Source organism: Fukomys damarensis, unplaced genomic scaffold (assembly GCF_012274545.1).
Source record: "Fukomys damarensis isolate Sample0158 unplaced genomic scaffold, DMR_v1.0_HiC HiC_scaffold_12, whole genome shotgun sequence".
NCBI classification, from domain to species: Eukaryota; Metazoa; Chordata; class Mammalia; order Rodentia; family Bathyergidae; genus Fukomys; species Fukomys damarensis.
This window is the reverse complement of record NW_022900924.1, coordinates 3591951-3613592: the sequence shown is the minus strand read 5'-3', so window position 1 is coordinate 3613592 and position 21642 is coordinate 3591951. Positions and strand designations below refer to the sequence as shown.

The window sequence follows — 21642 nt, the reverse complement described above, 5'->3', positions numbered from 1 at the left end:
AGGTCACCTTCCCAAAGGCCAGCTCCTGCCCGGGAATGGGGCTTCGGCACTGCCTGTGGAGGGAGGTCTGAGAAGGACGTGGAAAGCGCCGGCCCTCAGCACCGTCCTGGCTCTGTAGAGCTGTTGTGCAGGGTAGGGGTCCAGGCTCACCTCTGCCTTTTGTGCCGTGGACCTGGGGCAGCTCGGCTCCCCTTTCCTGGCCTTGCTTTGTTGTCTGTGATGTGGACCAGCTGTTCCTGGTGGTCACTTTATCACTGGCAGCGTGTTTCTTAGCTGAGCCTCTGTTTTCCAGAGGCTGATAATAATGATGGTGAAGAAAGCCAGTGTTTCTTGCAGACCTCCTATGGGCCTGGCTCTGTGCAAAGTGTGTATGTGGGTGATCTGATTCCCACAGCAATTCCTTGAGGGTGCACTGTTGTACCCCAGGTTTTAGAGTAGGAAATGGAGGCCAGGAGTTAATGAAGGGCCAAGATCATTGACTTGGATTTAAACCCTGACGTTCACTTGAGCTGACGCTTGACCCTTTTCTTCCAGACATGTAGACCAGGTAGTTGCAGGGCCTGATGCTTAGTTCTTTCTACAAAAGTAGCAAATGGGTAGAAGGCACCATCCCAGGCATCTTCTCGTGTGACCACTGGACATTAGAACTGCAGAGGCCCTTACAGGTCACCTGGCCCAGACACCCTTCTGCTGCTTCACACATAGGGAAACTGAGGCTCAGAAAGGGTAACGATAGCTTACCTGGCAGACGTGACGTTGTGCCACTAGAAAGCAGCTAAGGTGGGCTTAAAATGCGGGCGGCAAGACCCATACTCCTAATCATGCAACCAAAACTCTAGAACACGGGGTCCTGTAGGCCTCTCCAGGGTTTCTAATGTTTCTCAGGGGCCAGATGAGGGGTGGGCAGAGGAGGTGTGTGTGGGCAGAGGCTGACAAGGTGAGTACCTACGTGGAAACATGTATGGTTGGACGTCTGGTTGATGGTGTGGCTAAGCAGGCAGGCAGAGGTGTGTGGCCTGCTTCCTGGTGGGTTGGTGTTTCAGGCAGTTTGTGGGCAGCTTCTCTGCCTTCCCCGCCCCTTGTAGCACCGCTCTGAGCCCCCATTTCCTCATTCGTGTATGGGGTTGTAGTGCATATCTCTTGAGGTTCAAAGGGACCAGCGTGCTTCCAGGCTGTGATAAGTATAAAGGATGTCTGCTATCAGTATGAGGCAGCATCTCCTCTTTTTTTTTTTTTTTTTTTGGTTGTTTTGAGACAGGGTCTCTCTATGTAGTTGAGACTGACCTGGAACTCACCATGTAGCCCAGGCTGGTCTCGAACTCACAGCGATCCTCCTGCCTCAGCCTCCCAAGTGCTGAGATTACAGGCATGCACCACCACGCCCGGCTCAGCATCTCCTCTTGTAGTTCATGCTGGTCCTGAACTCACTGTGTAGCCCAGGCTGGTCTGGAACTTGTGGTGATCCTCCTGCCTCAGCCTGCCAAGTGCTGGGATTACTGGCGTGAGCCACCACACCCAGCTTTGCTATTGTGTGATTTGTTGGAGGATTCTTTGGTGCGAGATTAGCAATGTAGGCCTAACTTCCTGGATACTAAGCCCAACTTTGTTGTCTTCTAGTGGCATAACCTTGACCAAGTCACTTCGTGGAGCCTCAGTGCCCTCATCTGAAAAGGCATCGTAGGCCCTACCCACAGTTGTCCTGAGGATTACATGAAATGATGTATATAAAGCTCTTAATCTACTGCTGCTATGTAGTCGGCGCCCACTAAACCACTACCTCTAATAATGACTAACATTCATTGAGCATTTGCAAGGCAGGTGGCAGAAGCACTGGGCTAAATCCCCGGCCTTCTTTGAGCATTTGTATGATGCCAGACATAATTTATTAGGGGCCAAGACTCTCTTTTGTGGTACCAGGGCTTGAACCCAGGGAGTGTGGAGCTACATTCTCATCCCTTTTCTCTCTTTTTTTAATGTTGAGATACAGCCTCACTAAGTTGCTCAGGCTAGCCTTGAACTTGAAGTCCTACCTCAGCCTCCCGAGTTTCAGGCATGTGCTATCACTCCCAGAAATTTCCATTATTATTATTGTTTTGTGCTGGGGATCAAATCAAGGATTTTGTGCATGCTAGGCAAGTACTGTACCACTGAGCTACACTCTCAACCATCATAATCTATCTGTACTAGCAAACAGAATTCTGTATCACACCCTAAAAAATTAATTGATCTCTGAGACTGAGGCAGGAAGATCGCTGTGAGTTCGAGACCAGCCTGGGCTACATAGTGAGTTCCAGGTCAGTCTCAACTGCATAGTGAGACCCTGTCTCAAAAAAAAAAAAAAAAAAAAAAAAAAAAAAAGATCATTCATACCCTCTGCCCACAGTGAAATAGAGGCCTAGAGAGCCAGGTGCACACCTGTAATCTCAGCACTCAAGAGGCTGAGGCAGGAGGATCACTGCAAGTTCAAGGCCAGCCTAGGCTACATAGAGAGACGCTGTCTCCAACAAAAAAGTGAGAGAGAGTTAGAGCAGGGCAGTGACTTGTCCAAGGTCACACAGCCAGCTTTTCAGTACACTGTATGGTTTGGACAGCTCAGCCTGCTGCAGAGCTACTGTTCTGTGACAATGTCCCCCCACAGGGACATCCTCCTGCATCCTCCTTTCCCCATTACTCTCCGGAGCCAGCAGCTCCCTGGAGCTTCAAGCTTTGTGAATGGCTTGGTTAAGCACTCGGCCGTTAAACGTTCATCTCATACAATTTCAATCCAATTCCTATAAGTTTATTGGCAAGACGGGGTATATTAGAGCTGCCAAATTTAATACATCAGGCCTGCATGTCTGAGATGTGATTTCTCAGCAGTAATGGGAGAAGAGAGGTTTTATACGTTTTCATTTGGAATGACTAGCTGTTCCTGATCCCATTACAGCCCCTGACTTAATGGCTGTCGTCCCTGCCTGCCACAGGAGTGACTTTCTCCATCAACCTGCTTGTCTGCCTGGACTCTCTGGGATGCTTGTTTGTCTCCGCATTTCCTCCTGGACTTGCCCTCCCAAGATGCATTTCCCCATCTGTCTGCTGTGTGAATCAGGTCCCAGCCTCATCCTTATTTGTCAGATCCTGGGAATCCGTGCCTATTAGCCTGGGCGACACCTTCTGACGTAGGGAAGGCATCGCCTGTCCTCGGGGCCCTAAGGGCCTTCTCTGTGAAGTAGAGCCCAGACAGACCACCGGATAGATGGCCAGGTCAGCCTCGGCCTGTGCATGTCCCTGAGCAGACCGGGTCCCCCTCTGATCATGTAACCCAACTGGAGGACCCAGGGGCTGGCTGGAAGAGATACAGAACAGCTGCCCACCTTGGGCAGCAGACCTGAGACAGTAGTGTTGGCTGTGATCATCATGGCTGAGGGAGGTCTAAGATCGTAATATTCTCATTCCCTCCAAGACTGCCTGGGGACTTGTCACCCAAGAACCTAATAATCTGTTTGGGAAGCTCTTAGCACCTGCTGCCTCACCTTCCCTAAGCATTAAGCTGGCTATGGAAAAGAAGACACCTGGCAGTGTGATTTTTTTTTTTTTGTAGACAGGGTCTCACTATGTAGTTGAGACTGACCTGGAGCTCACTATGTAGCCAAGGTTGGTCTCGAACTCACAGCGATCCTCCTGCCTCAGCCTCCTGAGTGCTGGGATTACAGGCGTGCGCCACCACGCCCAGCATGGCAGTGTGATTTTTAAAGAACCTGTGTTTATGTTCTGCTTGCCAGCTGTGTGACTGTAGGCAAATCACTTTCCTTCTCTGAACCCCAGTGTCCCAAGCGAAAATGGGAATTCATTTATTCCTGCCCTCTATCAAGTGCCATTTTAAGTGCTGGGCTTCCAGCCATGAGCAAAGCAAGAGTATATCTACCTTCATGGATTTGTATTTTTGCTAGGAGAGAAAGGCAATACGCATAACAAGTAATTTATTACTCAAGATATAAGTGCTATGAGGAGAAATAAATCAAGGAATGGAAAAAGCTAAGGGGAAGGTTCTGTGATTTTAAATACCGAAAAGTGGTCATGGTAGATTACTAAGAAAGTAGCATTTGAGCAAGGATTGAAAGACTGAGTGCCCGTGTGGTAGGTGCCTGGGAGAGAGCTTCCCCGTGTGGGTGCAGCAGGCGCAAGCACCGGGAGGTGGCCGTGTCCCTGGCATATGTGAGGAGCAGAGGGGAGGCCAGTGTGGCCAGCAGGGGAAAGCCAGGAGTAAGGAGGCCGGAAGTCAGGACTGAGGTAGGGGAAGAGGGACGCTGGCCGGAGGGTACGGGGTGATAGTCCTCCAGCCTGGGTACCTGTTAGAGTTACCTGGCAGCTTTAAAAACTACGTCGAAGGTTGGGCCTCGCCTACTCAGGCTCTATTTTGTTTCATTTGTCTTTGCTGTACTAGGAATTGAACCCAGGTCCTTCACCCTGAGTGACACCCCCAGCCCTTTAGATTTTACTCATTTTGAGACTAAATGCACTAAGGCTAGGCTTGCACTTGTGATTCTCTTGCCTCAACCTCCCAGAGTGCTAGTATGTGCCACCATCCCCAGCTTGAGGGTCTGTTTTCTGGGGTTTTTTTTGAGACAGTCTTGCTATGTAGTTCAGGCTGGCCTTGAACTTGTAGTGAGACTCCTGCCTCAGTCTCCCAAGTGCTGGGATTGCAGACATGTGCTACAATACCAGTGTTGGAGATTCTGTTTTAAATAGCCAGGATTGGAGGCTGGACATCACAAATGTTACAAGATTTATCTGAAAAGCCAGGCATGGTGGTACATGGCTAGAATTCCAGCCAGTCAGGCTGAGGCAGGAGTATTGCCAAGTTTGAGCCCAACCTGGTGATTTAGCCAAGACTGTCTGAAATTTTAAAATATAAAAATGGGTTGGGGATGTAGGTCACCACTCCCTGGGTTCAATCTTCAATTTTTTTTTGTTGTTGTTGTTGTTGTTTTTAAATCCCTTTGGAGTGAAGGATTTGTCAAACTGTAATCATCAGCTCTAGAAGTTTCTCATTGGGTGGGGCACCTATAAATAAAATCTTGGCCCAGGACTGGCCCTCAGGGGCCGTTTCTCTGATGGTCTGACTGAGTGCTTATGGTTCCCCAGACAGCTGCAGCCCCTGGCACAGGTGGGCATGGGGAAGCGATACTTCTGTGACTACTGCGACCGTTCCTTCCAAGATAACCTCCACAACCGAAAGAAGCACTTGAATGGGCTGCAGCACCTCAAGGCCAAGAAGATGTGGTACGACATGTTCAGAGGTGAGTCTCAGTAGCCAGACACCTGGAGCCTGTGCTCTGGTCCTTCTCATCGTTAGACGAGGACCGCCATGGTCAGCAACCGTCTGGGCAGGGCTGTCTGAAGATCAGGAGAGCCTGTGGTCCTAACACTTGGGAGGCTGAGGCAGAAGGGTTGAAGCTCAAGGCCAGCCAGGGCTACGTAGTGAGCTTGAGGCCAGCCTGAGCTGCATACATAAGACTCGGTCTGGAGAAGGAGAAGGATGGATGGAAGGGGAGGAGCAGAAAGAAAAAACAGGCAGAGGTCAAGTCTGTAGCTCCAGGGGCAGAGGAGCCCTCAGAGGGGCGTATCAGAGCGGGAGGTCCCTTCCCCGGTGGTCTCAACCGGGGGCTTTGTGCTGCATACACCGTGGGCCACCCTGGGGAGACTGTAGGCAGGAAGAGGCCTCTTTGAGGGGGAAATACTTCAGCCAACAGCTGAAATATGGGTCAGCAGTCGATAGCCACTATTCTGGGCGAGGGTGTGCAGAAAAGCAGGCATCCGTGAGCAGAGCTGGGAGCAGAGAGGGGAGGAGGGAGCTGGTGAGGGAGAAGGGCAGGAGCCACAGCATCAGACAGATCCTTCAGGCCTGCGGAGGCCACAGCGAGGGGCTGCGCCGTCCCAAGGACGAAGGGCAACAAGCAGCCTTGGAAAGGCTTGAGGCAGAGGTCATTAGGAAGGACTCTGCTGCTGGATGAACAATAGAAGTAGCTGCCGGATGACTGGTTGGGGGGAGGATGAATAGCCCAGCTGTGGAGGGAGGGAAGGCGAGCAAGAGGGCTGTTAGGGAAAGCTTCTCAGAGCAGGTGCAGCAGGGGCCTGGCCGCCGGGGGTGGGGCCGTGTGTGATGGAGCGGTGCTGCTGCACGAATGGCCGGGCAAAGGTGAGAGCTGGGCGGTGTGGCGGGGGTGGACCTGTGGCTCCTACAATGAGCGAGCAAAGAATGCTGCACAGATTGGGAGCAGGATTCCGGGACGTGGCTCAGAGTCCCAAAGGAGAGAACCGAGTCCCGGCAGCCGAGGAGAGAGCGGAAGGAAGGCGGAGGTGGTTCTCTGTTCTCTGGGCTGAAGCTCAGAATGCTTACAAGAGCGTTAGCATTTAAAGAGGACCTGTCACATGCCAGGTGTTTGCCCTGGTTTGTCATTTCTCAGTGACTGACACCCAGCAGGCTGGGATCACCTGGAGACCTTTAACTGGAAAACGTTAGCCAGGTGCAGTGCTGCACACTTGTAGTCCCAGGTACTCGGGAGGCTGAGGCACAGGATTCCTTGAGCCCAGGAGTTCTAGACCAGTCTGGGGAACACTGCAAGACATCGTCCCAAAAAGAAAATAAAAATGGGGCTGGGGATTTAGCTCAGTGGTTCTGCTGCCTGCTTCACAAGTGCAAGGTCTCAAGTTGGATCCCCAGTACCAAAAAAAAAAAAAACCTGACTCCCCTGACCCCAGCCTCAGACATGGGCTGGGGCAGGTGTGGACTCGGTATGGTATTTTTAAAGCTCTCCCAGCTATTCCCCATTTCAGATGAGGGAACTGAGGCTCAGGCGTGAAGGTTGCTCAGCAGCCCAGGCATGCCCGTGGCTGGGAGGGACCAGGAATTGGGGCAGATGGGGAAATCAGGAGTAGTGGGGACTTCTAGGTGCCTGGGAGGCCTCTAACCCTGGCCTGGGGCAAACGCTCCCTGTCCCCCAAATCCAGTGGGGGCTGTGGTCTGGCATCAGCCTGACCTTGGCCTTGGCTCCTAGTCCCAGCCTCAGCCAAGAACATCTTGGTCCTGGGGTCCAGAGCTCATGGACAGGGATCCTTGGGCTCCTTATAGAAAAGATGAAAGGGCAGGTGCCATAGCCCATCCTCAGGCCTCCTGTATTCTTAGTGTCCTTGCTCATCCCCACCCACATTTTGTCCTCAGGATAGCTCTGCAAAGAGTGCTGGTGGCCCAGGGTCCCATTTGTTGGCAATGACTTTAAATTCCAGACCTAGGAGCTCTTTCCCCTTCTTCAGGAGGCTTCCCCAGGACCCCTTTCCCCTGAGGAACTGCGCAGGCTCTGGGAGGCACTGTGTGCCCAGCCTGGGTGGTGCTCCTCCCCTCCCAGCATCCTAACTTGGACGGACCCTGAGCCCTCAGCAGTTGACAATCCAAGGGCTTGGTCAGGACAAGCATGGACCCTGGTGTCATCCCCAAGGTGTCATTCTCTAGTGGTGTGGTACTAGTTTTGTAACAAGTGAAACAGCCCTAAGAAGTGCCTACCTCCCAGGGTATGACGAGGGTTCGGTACTCCCATGATGACTGGCACATGGTGGCTCGCTAAGTAGGAACAGTGTATAAGTCTTCAAAAGGATTGGCTGGGCCCTGTGTCTCATAGGCTCATTTATTCAGCCAGTGCCCAGTGAATCCTTAGCTTGACCTTAGCTCTCAGATGGAATCTGAAAATTCAAAGATGGCTAAGACAGGGCCCTTCTCCTAAGTCACCTCGCCCTTGTCCTACGTGTTTCTGTGTTCTGGCCTCTCCCTCCTGGCCCTGGTCACTCTGGTCAGTGCATTACTGTCCTCTGCCCGGGCATGCTCTTCCTGTTCTCTTCCCCACCCCAAATCAGTGACCCCCATCTCAAGCAGCAAAGCCTCGGGCCAGGTCAGGTATTTGACTACACAGCCAGTGTCGCCCCGTTTATATCCATGTGGATCAGCGTGGCCGTTGGACCAGCTCCGGCCTACTCTTCCCTGAAACCCTTACCCTGGCACGGTGCCTGGCACTTAGGACGAGGTCAGTGAACATTTGGAAGATGAGGGACGAGGTGGCTGCTCAAACGTGGGGCGCCAGGGCCGCTGTTAACGTCGGGAGATGAAGCAAGAGGAGCCGGTAGGTCAGGTCACAAGGAGCCTTGGCCAGCAGGCAGAGGAGCAGAGGCCCCTTAGAGCAGGGCCTGCGCTGAGGCTTCTCAGTCCTTAGGTGCGCGTCAGTGCACGTCAGAAGCCCTGAGGAACTCTGAACAGTTCTCGTGCTGTCCCACTCCAACCGCCTAAAGCAGGATCTGAGAGGGGTGGGTTCCGGGATCATGTACCTTGCTGTAGCTTATTTTTCATTAGTGCTTGTTTGTACTGCATAGTGGTTACATTTATCATGAGGTAATGGTACGTGGACCTGGTGATTTCATTCCCTAGCCCTCCCATCGCTCCCTACTCCTTCCATCTCTTGGTCCTCTTCCCATTTACAAAAGCTCTATTTGCATTTTTTTTCTTCCATTTTTTTCCCTTCTCCCTTCCTTCCTTCTTTCCTTTGTTTTTTATTTTATTTTATTTTTTTTAAGAAAGTGTCTCACTTTGTGGCTCAGGCGGGCCTTGAACTCACTGCGTAACCCAGGCTGGCCTCAGACTCACGATGCTCCTCCTCCTCCTCAGCCCCCCGAGTGCTGGGATTACAGGTGTGCATCCCCACGCCCGGCTCCATAATAGCAGTGATTCTGAAGTGTAGGGGGGTTGAGTACCACTGGGCCAGTGGCTGTGTGGTGTGGAACTTCTCCCACACAGAGCCATCCAGCCAGGGTCCTCTGATGGGATCTGAACCCTCCACCAGCCTCAGTGGTCCTAGCCTCGGGGCACTTGGATAACATTCACATACCCTCCACCAGCCTGCTTCTCCCAGGAGTGGTGTCTGTGCTCATGTGGGAGACTGGAGTCTGACAGTTGGACCCTTCTCTACTCTACTGGTCCTACCCATGGCTCTAGCTGGACCCCTCTGGAGTGAGTCCTCCGATAGCCAACTTCCGAGCCCAGCAAATTCCCAACTCCCCCAGCCACTAGCGCCCTGCAGGGAGAGGCATCCCCATGGGATGGGCCATTTACTTGACCACATGGAAAAAGCAGGGGCTTTCAAGTCTTACCCATGAGGGTTCAAGGCAGGCACTACCAGCTCCTTAAATGTGTTTCCTTTGGGGAGTTCATTTCCCTGTGTGAACCTCAGTTTCCCTTTTGCAAAATGGGCTGTTAGCACTCTACTACTAGCTTGGGAGGAGAAATAAGAACTACTGCCAGTTCTGGGCTCCCACTTGGTCCTGGCTGCTCCTCGTTGTCTGGGCAGTAGGAAGCCAAGGCTGCACCTGACCCCACAGGCTGGTTCCATTGTAGTCACTTTCTTGGTGATTCTAAGGTTCCACCAGGCTTGGACGCCACAAGCCTCCTCTACCAAGTGCTCTCCACTCACAACTTTACTAAATTTTCACAGCAGCCCTGCCAGGTGAGGGATGGACAGTGCTACACACTGGAAAAATTAAGCAGCCTGCTGTGCCAGGATTTGAGCTTAGGTTCCTGGGCCTCAGAAGCTCATGGTCTTTCCTCTAGCCCGGCAGCCTCAAGGAAAGGCAGTAAGGAAATGTACAGCCCAGCTGGCCTCTTCCTTCACCTAGTGTGGACAGAAGGGCCCCTGAGTTCAGGGACCATCCTCAGGAGTCTTATTCACAGGTGTTTTTTTTTTCCCTTGAGGAAGGGGTCTGTCCATGTTGCCCAGACTGGTATCTAACTCCTGGGCTCAAGAATACCTCTGCCTTAGCCTCCTGAGTGGCTGGCACTATCGGTGTATAGCTCTGTACCCAGCCTACTTACAGATTTTGACTGATTGATACCTACCAAGAAGAACACGTTTTAGTTTTTTTGAGACAGGGTCTCACTTTGTAGCTCAGGCTGGCCTCAAACTCACAGCGATCCTCCTGCCTCTGCCTCCCAAGTGCTGGGATTACAGGCGTGAGCCACCAAGCCCAGCTGAAGAACACATTTTAAAACCATGATTATATGACGAAAATAAAGGCAGGAAAAACTGGAGGAAACCAGAGTTAAGGTTAGTATCTGGAATGATTGCTGGGAAGTCCTGTCCAGGACAGTGCCTGGTCTGGCTCTGAGCACCATAGCTGGTGACAGGAGATAAAACAGAGTCGTGGCTATGGTACAATTCCTCAGCTCTGGGATTGGCTAGTGGGCTTCCTGGCACCATTTTTTTTAAAGCTTTTTATTTTGAAATATAGTCATGTTTGCTTAATGACAAGAACACAGTCTGAGAAATGCATCTATTAGGTGATTTCATTATTGTGCAAACATCATAAAATGTACTTACATAGACCAAGAGGGCTCTGACATCACTAAATGATAGTCTGGGACCATTATTATATATGCAGCCCATCATCGATCAGAGAGTGTCATTATGTGGGCACATGACCATAACTGTAGATTCACAGGAAGTTAGGGTCACATGGAGGTGCCATGGAACCTGGATTAAAACGAAACAAAATTACAATGAAAGAACTCCTCAAGTAATTCCATTGTGCAGTCAAGGTCAAGAATCTCTGTCCTCAAACCTGATTCTTACCTTTGGCTGGCCCTGGGGAGTGGGAGGGTGGTGTCACCTGTAGCTTGAATCCCACCACCCAGCATCCCCACCCTTTACACCACAATTGGGGGGCTCTTTCTTTGTGACTGTGTCCCCCTGAGGTCCATGCCCCTTTGCCTCTACCACCCCTGCAGCCATCTGAACCCAGCCCCTCTCTTCCTGCAGATGCAGCTGCCATCCTGCTAGATGAGGAGAACAAGCGACCATGCAGGAAGTTCCTGCTGACAGGTAAAGTGCTCTGCTCAGCTCCCATCCTTCAGGAACTAGCAATGCCCTATCTGGCTTGTGTGGAATTCTCTAGAGTGTCTCCCCCAACCCTGGCCATCATCCTGAGCCCACTTTGCAGTGGGCTGACTGGTCCATCAGGGGCTCCCCAGAGTTGAGCCTTGAGTCTTTACAAGGCCTGGTACTCAGCTCCCTAGACCTAGAATGAAATTTTATTAGCTTACTCAGAACAAGCAAATACTGGAGAGGTTAAGTAAACTCAGGGACTAATAGACTAACTGATTAAATTATCCTGGGATGCCTTCCTCCTGCTGTCTCCTTCCCAGCAGGCAGAGCTGGAGACAATAACAGGTCTTAGGAGCTGAGGAAGTTTAGAATCAGAACCAGGGATGCTAGGTGTTCATTGCCTGTTCAATACCTAGCTCATAAAAATGAATACAGTTTGGGCTGGGGATTTAGCTCAGTGGTACCACGCCTGTCTCACAAGTACAAGGTCTTGAGTTCCACTCCCGATACCAGGGGGAAAATTATATATATGTATAAAAATTTTCAAAGAGACAAAGACCTCAGTAAATGAAGAAAGCAAAGACAGATTAAGTTAAAGGTAGGAGACCAGCTAGAAGAAAAATTAGTCTTCTGTTTGTTCTTGAGGTCCTGTGTACTGCTCTCTAAGGGACTGGCCCTGAGCTTCCTAGCAGCTAAGGCAAAGAGGAAAGCCCCGATGCTTCACACGGTTTGCAAGGTTACTTGGCACTGGGGAGAGGTACTGCTATTGAGCTGGGGAGCTGAGTGAATAGCCATGCTCTCCTCAGGAGATGTGCTGCCCCAAACTGGCCACCAGGCCTGCAGACCAGGGGCTTCCTCACATACTTGGCCTTGATGTGCCTATGGCACCACACGGCTTAGATTTTATGGCCTAGGATACCACCAGTCTGCTGTAATTTCAAGACACATTTTTCTTTCCTTGGTTGAGATTGAAAAAACCACTGAGACTCTAGTTCCTCTTTGGCAAAGCTGCCATTAAGGCCTTTCTGAGCAGCAGTCCAGCTACTTTTGGAAACCAGGGGAGCAGGCAGGGCACCAGGTGGAGACACAGCATAGGCAGTGGCCTGGAGTAGAAAAGGAAGTGTGGTTCTTACAGGGACCCATACTCAGGTCATGAAGACAAGCAGAGAGGAGGGGCTGCAGATGAGAAGCCTGCAGAGGCTGGTGTTGCCCACTCCTGGCAGGTGCGGTCAGTCGGATCCTCAGCATCCAAGGCTGCTGCAGAGGATGAGCAGGACATGAGGGTTGCTGAGTGTGGGCACGGCCTGAGGGGGTCTGGTGTTTAGGCTAGGGTCGCTACCCTAGGCCCTGAAGTCATGCCCCAACGACTCTAGGGCCCATCTTCGGGGTGCCCACAGCCCAAGCTGGCAAGGAACTGTCTTCCCGAGTGGCCAATAACACTGTCTTCCCATTGCAGGCCAATGTGACTTTGGCTCCAATTGCAGATTTTCCCATATGTCAGAGCAAGACCTGCAGGAGTTGAGTATCCAGGTGGAGGGTATGTTGCAGCAGGGACTCTGGGTGAGGTGGGAGTGGGCTGCAGGGATGGGGTGTGGGACCTGGGACCAGGGAAGCGGCCCTGTGCCTCTCTACCTCTCCCTCACTGGCAGCCGCCATAGAGAGCAGGCCAAGGGCTACCCAAGATGAGGGCCCCGAGTCCCACTTTGAGGTGAGTGTCAGGAACTGGGCCGTGTCCTGGTTTCCTACCCAGGAACCCTGAGGGTGTGCCCTGCTGCTAACCAGACAGCCGTTGTCTCTCCTTCACTCACTCAGGCACCGGCTCGGCCCAGGCACCTCCCTCACAGTGCTCTAGGGACAGGGGAAAGAAAGAAGCACTCTTTTTGCCCTCCAGATCCTCACAGCCTGGTGATTTCAGGGAGAAGTGAGTTCAGCTTCTGTGGAAACTGGCATGTCTGCCTTTGAAAAATTCTCTGCTCACTTCCCAGTAACAAAACAAAGAAGTCCTTAGTTAGATAGTCTCCTGATCTTCTGTAGCTTCTCCCTGGGAGGTGGAGGGGCACAGCTACATTCAGGCAAACGGCCTCAGGTGAGCCCCACTGCTCCGGGGAGCTGCCATCACCTTTCTCTCTCCAGTGGCTTCAGGGCAGCCAGCACATGTCTGGACAGCATGGCCTTGTTCCTCAATAGGCCCGGATCCCCTCTGCCAAGTCAGACCCTGAGGGCACCACACCCTGCCCTGGGGAGCTGACAGCAGCACATCTGCAGCCCTGGCACCCATGAGGGTTTCCAGGAGCTTTCCCAGAGTAGGGGCAAGGCCTCTTGAGACTGGCCAGCAAGTCCTGGCAGTGGCAGCATTGCCAGCTCTTTGCCAGCCATGGACTCTGTGGGAATGGTTGGCTCGTGGTGGGGAGAGCACAGGCCTGTGGGCCTGAGCTGGAGACCACGTCTAGTGGAGACAGATAAGGTAAGGCTCAAGCAGGCTGGCAGTTTGGACAGTCCTGACTCTGCCATAGTCCTTGCAATCTTGGCTCATGGTTGCCCTCTTGGAGGAAGTGTCCTTCCCTGTCAAACACGACTGTTGAGAAGATGAAGTGAGTCAGGCATGGTAGTGCATACCTGTAATCCCAGCAAGCAAGACCTTGTCTCAGAATAAAAGTAATAATAATTTAAAAGGTTTGGGGATGAGGTTAAGTGCAAAGGCCCTGGATTCAGTCCCCAGGACCACGTAACACGCTCACACATGTGTGTGATGCAGAGAGATGATGCCTGTGCTGTTAGCCCAGAGCCTAGCCCTAAGGGTATGTTGATCTATGAGTGTGAATGACTTACGCCCATCATAGACCGCCTTCTGACAAAATCGCCTGCTCACACCTGTCCATTAATCGCTTGGTTCTTAGTTCATAGAGCAGAATTTTTTGTAGGGCAATGTATGAGATGAAACTGATCAAGTTTCATTGCTTTGCCTGGGATCAAATACCTTGCAAATGGCAGAACTTAAAATTCATCCATGTTCTATAGCCCATGTTGCCTCTTGCACCCCAGATTTGGCCCCTTCTTGAGGGCTAGGTTCTTTACATACACGATTCTGTTTCTAGCTCCTGAAACCTGGAGGGGGAAGGCAGGGTGTGCCCCTTCGATGAGAATCAGAATGAGGCCCAGAGTGCTGGATCACAGTATGAAGACGGGCCCAGGAAATAGTGGCGTGGGGAGACATAGCAGCAGTTCTGCTCTGTGTCTTCCTTAGAAAGTTGCCTTTCCCAGGGCCTGCCAGTTCCTGCTGCTTCATGGGAGACTGGACTTTGGGCAGGCAGGACTGTGCCCCTCACTTTGCTTTGTCTCCGTATCCCCACAGAGGAGAGGCGGGCCAGGGAGTGGCCACTGGAAACCCCTGAGCTCCCTGAGGGCCATCTGGAAGACTGGCTGGAGAAGAGAGCCAAGAGGCTGAGCTCAGCCTCAAGCAGCAGGTAGAGGCCCCAGGGTCCCCTCCTCTCGCACCCCAGCCAATCTGTTACATGAGTAACTAACTCCCGCGATGCACTCTCGTAGCTCCCTGAGATTGGGGCATATTGGAGGCCTTTAGGTTCCAGTCCCTGGCCAGAGGGAGTGTACTTTGAAGGTGCCCGTCCTTTGCTCCCCTCGTTAGTAGCTCTCCCCTTTCGGAGTGTGGTGACTAAAGGAGAGGCGGGTAGCCAAACAGATGTGACTCCACACCTCTAAGTCCATCCCTAGAAGGGAGGGCCGAAGTCCTATGTTCTAAGCAACCTGTTACCTGCTACCCTCTTTCCCCTCTAGGGTAGCCTCAGAAGGGGAAACTGAGGCTCCCAGGAGTGTCACTTGCTTGGGTGCACATACTGTTAGGAAGAGGCGGAGCACAGATGGCACAGAGGCATGACGACAAGGTCATTTGTCCACTGCCTTCCTGAGGGAGGGGTCTAAGCCCTCGGGATGCTCAGAGGGGGCAGGAGCCCCTTAGCACTTACATAGGAACACACTGGGTCAGGGTCCCTTGGGGCGTGCGGTGCGTGCCACCCCAGGTCCTTCCTTTTGGAGGAGAGGGACACAGCAGACGGAGGCACAAAGGCAGGCACATAGCATCGTGGCCCACACTGAGGCCAGGGCTCCTGGGGTCCCCTGTCCATTACTGAAGGAAAAAAAGGAGGAAAGGGGACTAAGGGGTGAACTCCTGAGCTGCATGACTTTATACAAGTTGCCCTTCCCAGGCCTCCTCTCTTCCGCTCGTATGCTGGAACTTGAGACCCCCGTTTATCTCTGTGGTATGGCCTCAGAGGACGGCAGCCTGGCCTGAGCCGGTCTGTGGGGTGAGGGCTTTCCGCAGTCCGGCTCTGCCGGGTGAAGGTTAAGCTTCTCGCTCCATTGATGAGATTACCCGTGTTTTTAAATTAACTTTGTCTTTCACCTGCATTTTAAGCCCGTGCCCAGTGTTTGTGCCCTCACCTTGTGAGTACACGGGGCAGACGTGACCTACATGTTGGCGAGTGGGCTGGGGTGTGGCTCAGTGGCAGAGTGATTCCGTAGCCTGCAGGAGGCCCTGGCTTCAGTTTCCAGCACTTAAAAAAAAAAGTTGGAGTGTGACATCCTTTCCCTTGGACCGGTGTGAAGGACTTTGATGAGATTACCCGTGTTTTTAAATTAACTTTGTCTTTCACCTGCATTTTAAGCCCGTGCCCAGTGTTTGTGCCCTCACCTTGTGAGTACACGGGGCAGACGTGACCTACATGTTGGCGAGTGGGCTGGGGTGTGGCTCAGTGGCAGAGTGATTCCGTAGCCTGCAGGAGGCCCTGGCTTCAGTTTCCAGCACTTAAAAAAAAAAGTTGGAGTGTGACATCCTTTCCCTTGGACTGGTGTGAAGGACTGTGGCTTTGGCCACGTGGGCCGGTCCTTTTGGGACCAGCCAGCATGCAGATTTTCAGGACCCAAAGCCCACGATCCTTAGCTGTGTGCCAGGGCGTTGGAGCCGCTCAGAGGCTAGAGAGCTCCCGGGGTCCCTCTGCTTCATCCTTCACATCTCCGCACTCCGGCCTTGACCTCCTCACCGACACCCTCCAGGGCATCTTTCCCCTCAGGAGGCCTGGACGCCACAGCCGGTTGGCAGCTCCTGAGGGTATCTCCCTGCTTGCCCCCAACCTGTGCGGTTGTCTGCTCGTCTCTTGTATCTGCCTCTGTCGGTCACAGCAGATACTTGGCAGTGTCTCAGATGGGGTGGTCGTTTATGATTCAGGAGCACCCAGTGTGTAGTCTCTTCCGTTTGCTGAAATGGTCTTCTGTCTCCGCACCTGTACTTGGCAAAGCCCCACTCAGCCTTTGAGCTTTAGCCAGGGTATTTTCCTTCCAGCCTCAAGTAGGGATGGGTGGGCCCGGGACATGGTGACTGCATGGTGACATTTTGGGGAGCAAGGTCCTCTGTTGGGAGGACTGTTCCCTGAGTGTTCGTGCTATGGGCCCCTTATGGGGACTGGTATGGGGACTCGGGAAATCCCACTTCCTCCCTCTGGGGCACAGAGGGCTGCCTGGCCCACGTGAAACTCCAGCCCCTACAGGCAGAGCAGATCCCCCCACCCCAGGAGCCGGGCCAGTCTTCCCTGTAAACAGGGACACGCGCTCATCCCCTTAACAGACTGACCCTGAGGGATCAGCCAAGAGTGGACAGTGGTGCGCAGCGGCCAGCCTCGGACGCACGGACTGGTCCCTGGCGAGGCTGTGCTTGTCCCCGCTTCCATTGTTGGCTCTTCCGATTGGGACTTTATCCCTCTTAATCTCCCCTGTGCGGCCCTCTCTGGACTAGTGCTGCTGTTCATGCCTGTCCACCTCCATGAGACTGTTTCCTCTTGGTAAGAAGTGTGTCTGGGGAAGAGCCAGGGAGCTGTTCCTGTCCGTGTGCACAGGGGAGTTGGGCCCCACCACACACACCTGTGACCCCATCTGTTCTGAGCAGGGCTGCCCACGTGGGCTTTGAGGCTTGGCGAAGTGCCAATGTGCGTGAGCAGATGCAGGGAATACCCTTCTGTCGTGGCCCTCAGGGCAGACAGGGCACCGGGCTGAACACGGGACTCAGAAGATGGATCCCAGCTGCCCAGGGATCTAAGCAGCTTGCTGGAGGAAAAGCCTGAAGCTCGGGCAGGGGCTCCCCGGCATCCCAGCCTCCCTGGAAGAGCCTGGCTTGGCTGGCTGCTGGGGCTCCCCCTTCCGACAACTGTGGAGCCTCTTCTACCCCCTGCCTTCTCCGTGGCTGGCGGAGTTTATGAAACCTCCCTGGCCCATAAATCATGTTGAGAGCTGCTTTCGGTGCTTTCCAGCAGGCAGCAAGCCATTGAGCAGGGGATGTCCCTTTCCTCTCCCCGGAGGCTCCTGCAAGTCCTCAGCTGTGGGTCCCGTCCTCTCCTAGAGAGGGGCAGCTGGGGGAACGCAGCAAGGCGTACTCTTTAGCCCCCAACTCCTACCCCACCTCCACCTCAGGCCTGGCCTGTCCGGACCTCTCCCTCTTTGTGCAGAGGGCTGGCCACTGGGCCCCCAAGCCAGGTCAGGAGTTTACCTTTCTTGAAGGTTGAGGATTGGGGTGCAGCAGGAGCTGAAGGGGCAGGCGGCAGTGTCTGGATCATATTGACTGTGTCACCCGACATACGACTGATCCCTTTCATAGCAGCTGCCTCATTTGCCAAGTGGGGCTTGCATGGAGATGCTTGAGGTTTCTCTAGGCCAGAGTGTCCGAGCCAGAGCAGTACCCGCTCAGGAAGAGTTCATAGCGTGGCTGTTTGCTACTCAACAGTGTGTGGGTGAGCTCTTGGTGCCAGTCCAGCTCTGGGCACTGGGGTACAGACAGGCCATCTCCCTACCCGTGCCCTCCATCTTCTTGAGAGCTCTGGGCCCAATGAGGAGAGATACAAACCCCTTAAGTTCGAAGTGCTTTGTAGACTGAGCAGCACATTGTGTCCCAAGTCTGGAAGGGTCTGACTGTGGCACGTGTGGGAGGGTTGGGGAGAGGCTACCTCTGTGCCTCCCTGGACCTCAGTCCACGTCCCTAGGCCAGCGTGCCCCAGGCTGGGCCCAGGCGATGCCTGTCCAACGACAGCACCTGAAATGGGCCCCGAGTCCTGGGGGTGGCAGCTTGGCGGGAGGTGAATGTTAAAGAGGAGGGTGAGTAGCATGAGAAATGAGGCTTTAAAAAAAATTTTAGATGAGTATTTTTTCTGATTTCAAAGGCTTGCGTGCTTGTAAAACTTTCTGAAAAGTATAAAGTAGTAAAAAAAAAAAAGAAAAAACCCACCCATAATTGTACCACTCAGAAGCACTGTTAACCTTTTGCTGTGTCTTCCAGGATTTTATGCATTTATATATATGTTATATATCTTTAAACAAAAATAGTATCATGCTATATACATTATTTTATAAGCTGCGTTTGCTCCCTACTCACACGGTATGTCTTTCCTTATCAGTGCATATAAACTTGCCTTAATCTCTACAGACTGCATTCTCCGCTGTGGACGTGCATATGTAGTTAATGAGTCCCCCACAGGTGGACACTAAGGTTATTTCCGCTTTTCTCAAGGCCTCTCTTGTAGCTCAGTCTCTGCCTCGAACCCAGCTATTTCCTTAGGCTCCGTTCCTAGAGGGTAGGCTGCTGGCCCTAAGGGTCTGCAGGAAGGTCGTGTTTCCAGAGGGTGGTTCAGGCAGCCAGCGCTCCCCACAGCCAGGGTGGCAGGAAGGGGAATCAGTCCTGGGCTGTGTGCCTTCCTAACGTTCTACCTTTCTCTTCATCTCTAGGGTCGAACCCCTCAGAGCCACTGTCTTCCAGTACCCCGTGGGCTGGCCGCCAGTCCAAGAGCTGCCCCCGTCCCTGCGGGCACCCCCCCCAGGGGGGTGGCCCCTGCAGCCCAGAGTGCAGTGGGGCTGAGGCCCTTCCCCGTGCTGTCAGCTGTCTCACCCTGAGGTGAAAACGCTTGTTGACACAAGGGAGGCCAAGCCCCCTTCTTGCTGAATCCCACGGAGCCCCGAGACTGCGGGCCTGCCCTCCCCGAGGCGCATCAGTCCCTTTAGCAGCTGCAGCTCCATTGGCCATCCTGCCCTCCCTCCTGGGACGTCTGGAGAAGTTGAGCGAGAAGACTTCCAGGTGTCTATAAAGGAAGTTTGTCCCTATGGTGGTTTGAGTGTGTCTCCCCGCCGGAATTTTCAGCTCCGTTCTGCAGCCATTGGTCAGGGGACACACAGGGCAGGGCTGAGACAAGATCCTCTCCAGAGTGGTGGTGCTCGCAGCCCTTCTCCCTTGCGGACCAGTGAGGCTCAGCCCAGCTGGGCAAGGGAGCCAGTGTGGCTGTGCCTGGTGCTGAGGCCTCCAAGGACTGGAGCCCAGGGACTCCGCCCGCCACCCCGGCTCTGGCAGAATTTGCAGCCCCCGCGCCTGCCCATGCCGAGTGGGTGCCAGGCACTGGGGATGGCACACGTGGGACAGGAACAGGAGCTGAGTCTCTGGCCCGGAGGGGACAGGAGGGTGGGCTCTGAGCTTAGGAGAGTGGCTTGGGCACACCCCTTGGCACTGGCGGCACTGGGCTGAGCCCACCCCCTGGCCCAGAGGTCCTCCCAAGGTCCTGCTGGAGGAGCACTTGACTGGTGGGAGGTCACACAGGCTGCTTGGGCTGCTGCTTGCTCAGCTGGACTACAGTTCTGGGTTCTGTGTTGGGGGTAATATGGTCCTTGATTACTGGGCCTATGGTGGGGGGCCCAGAAGGTTGGAGGTCTTAGAACCACCTCAGATGCTCCATCCTCCATGAGCTTCTGCCTTTCTTAAAAATCCCTGTTGGGGGAGAACCTGAGGTCAGACCTCGGGCCCTTGGACCATCAGGCTTCTCACCTGTGAGACAGGAAGGCTTCACCCCAGCAGGGGCACAGTGGGGGAGGGTGCTGGGTTTGGGTCTCCGGAGGCTCAGAGGAAGGAACCTCAGCCTTGTGCCCTTTTCTAAGAGGAGGTTTTCTGTCCCGTGCCACCACTATCTTGCCCACAGCTCTGGGCAAACCTCACAGACCAGAACTAGGGTTGGCTTTGTGGCCCTAGGCAGATGGCTGCCCTCTCTGGACACAGGGTGCCTCTCCTGCCTTTGGGACCACAGCAGGGACTGGGTCTCGGGGGTCCCTGTACAAATCCCTCCTTAATTTCCCAGGGGTCTCGGGATAGTGGGAAGATTAGCACTACATACAGGCCAGGGTGGGGGCACAGGCAAGATGTTGGGGGCCAGGGGCTGTCCTCGGAGCCACCACCAGGTCCTCCACAGCCAGGCCACAGCTCCATGCAAGGCCCATGGGGCAAGACAGGTGGGGTCACCGGACATCCAGGCGCTGAGGTACATGTGGACGGTGGCCTGGGCACCACATACACCACACAGGGTGCCCACAGTGCCTATTTCATGCCGCTGCGCAGCACCTGGTTGGCCGCAATGAGCATGACGCTGATGATGAAGGCGATGGCAAAGGCGCAGATCAGACTCTTGCGCACACATGTCTGGCGGATCTGCTGGTTGGAGCAGGCTGCGGCCACCCACCAGGAGCGCCAGGGAGTGGAAAGAAGAGAACAGGAAGCAGTGGAATCAGGAGCTGCCAGCACTTCGGCGTGGGCTCAACCCACGAGGGGCACAGCGACAGGCTTGGGACAGGGTGGGAGGCCCTGAAGCCTCCCTGTGCCAACCCCGGGAGCGTCCCCCTGCTCAAACAGCCGAGCTGGCCCACGGCCCCGGGGCGGTAACTCACTCTCCACGTCCACGGGGCCCTCCTCCGCCGTGCCCAGGTGGCTCTCTTCCTCCGTCATGATGATGTTCTCTATGTCCTTCATGGACAAGTGCTCACAGAAGGTGTCGTAGAGCAGGCGCTTCAGCTCGTCCACGGTCAACTTCTGCATGTCGCACTTGGGTGGGGTTGGGGAGGGGTAGTGCTCTGGCCACCACTCTGCCAGTCCCCACCCAGCACCCCGTAGCCATGCGTGCAAACAGCAACAGACCTCCCGATTTCTCCACGGCCCCAGGGACTCCCTGACTGACAGCTGCTCTCCCGGGAGTTCTTCATCCGGGCACAAAACCCTGGGTGGTTACCGCCTTTACAGGGTGGGCCTAGCCATTGGCAGCCACAAGCCCTCCACGGTACGCACATCCCCAGTCTGAGCCAGCCGAGGCATACCTTCCAGAAGACGGTGTCGAAGTCGGTACCGTGGAACTTCTCTGGGATCCCCGAGGTGGAAAGCTTGGGTCCCAGGAGGGTCACAAACTCCTCAAAATCCACCTGGCCATCACCTAAGGTAGGCACAGGTCCAGTCAGTAGGTCAGGAGGAATCAGAGCCTGGGAAGGCAGCCCAAGGCCCAGAGAACCTGGGATGGAGCCCTGGCCCATTTTGGGCTTACCACATAGCTGGCCTCAGGCGGGTGCTCCCCCTCCCCGAGCCTCAAGTCAATCTAGGGGGCACCTAACATGCCCCTGGATGAGGTCCCACTGGGGAAAGTGGGAGAGCAGCAGGTGGGCCCCCAGTGGGGCCAGCACTGGGGAAGCCCTCCCAGGTCACTCAACCCTCCATGGCTCCCCAGCACCCAGCTGCTGATGAGGGTGGGCGTACGGCCTGGACATCCTCTCTGTCATACAGATAGGAAACAGAGCTGTCACTCGCCGTCTTGTGGAGACCACAAGTCGGGTAAAGCATAGGAGACTTGGCATCCCTGGTCCTTACCAGTTTTTCCAAAATGCTAGGTGGCAA

The 21642-nt window shown here is 54.1% G+C and overlaps 1 protein-coding gene across 6 annotated transcripts in view; it reads left to right on the top strand.

Annotated features, from left to right (window-relative positions):
* Zmat5 (zinc finger matrin-type 5) overlaps positions 1-19012 on the top strand; it is a 31542-nt gene extending 12530 nt beyond the window's left edge. For 4 of the 6 annotated variants that reach the window (XM_010603750.3, XM_010603748.2, XM_033762313.1 and 1 more), the window contains 5 exons: positions 5125-5279; positions 10833-10895; positions 12355-12435; positions 14251-14362; positions 18678-18807. In XM_010603750.3, coding sequence (XP_010602052.1) covers positions 5153-5279; positions 10833-10895; positions 12355-12435; positions 14251-14362; positions 18678-18807 — 513 coding nt within the window. In that variant the 5' untranslated portion in view covers positions 5125-5152. Of the gene's footprint in view, positions 1-5124; positions 5280-10832; positions 10896-12354; positions 12436-14250; positions 14363-18677 lie in introns of all 6 variants that reach the window. The other 2 variants (XM_010603747.3, XM_010603751.3) reach the window with 2 other exon arrangements.
* The last annotated feature ends 2630 nt before the right edge of the window (positions 19013-21642 follow it).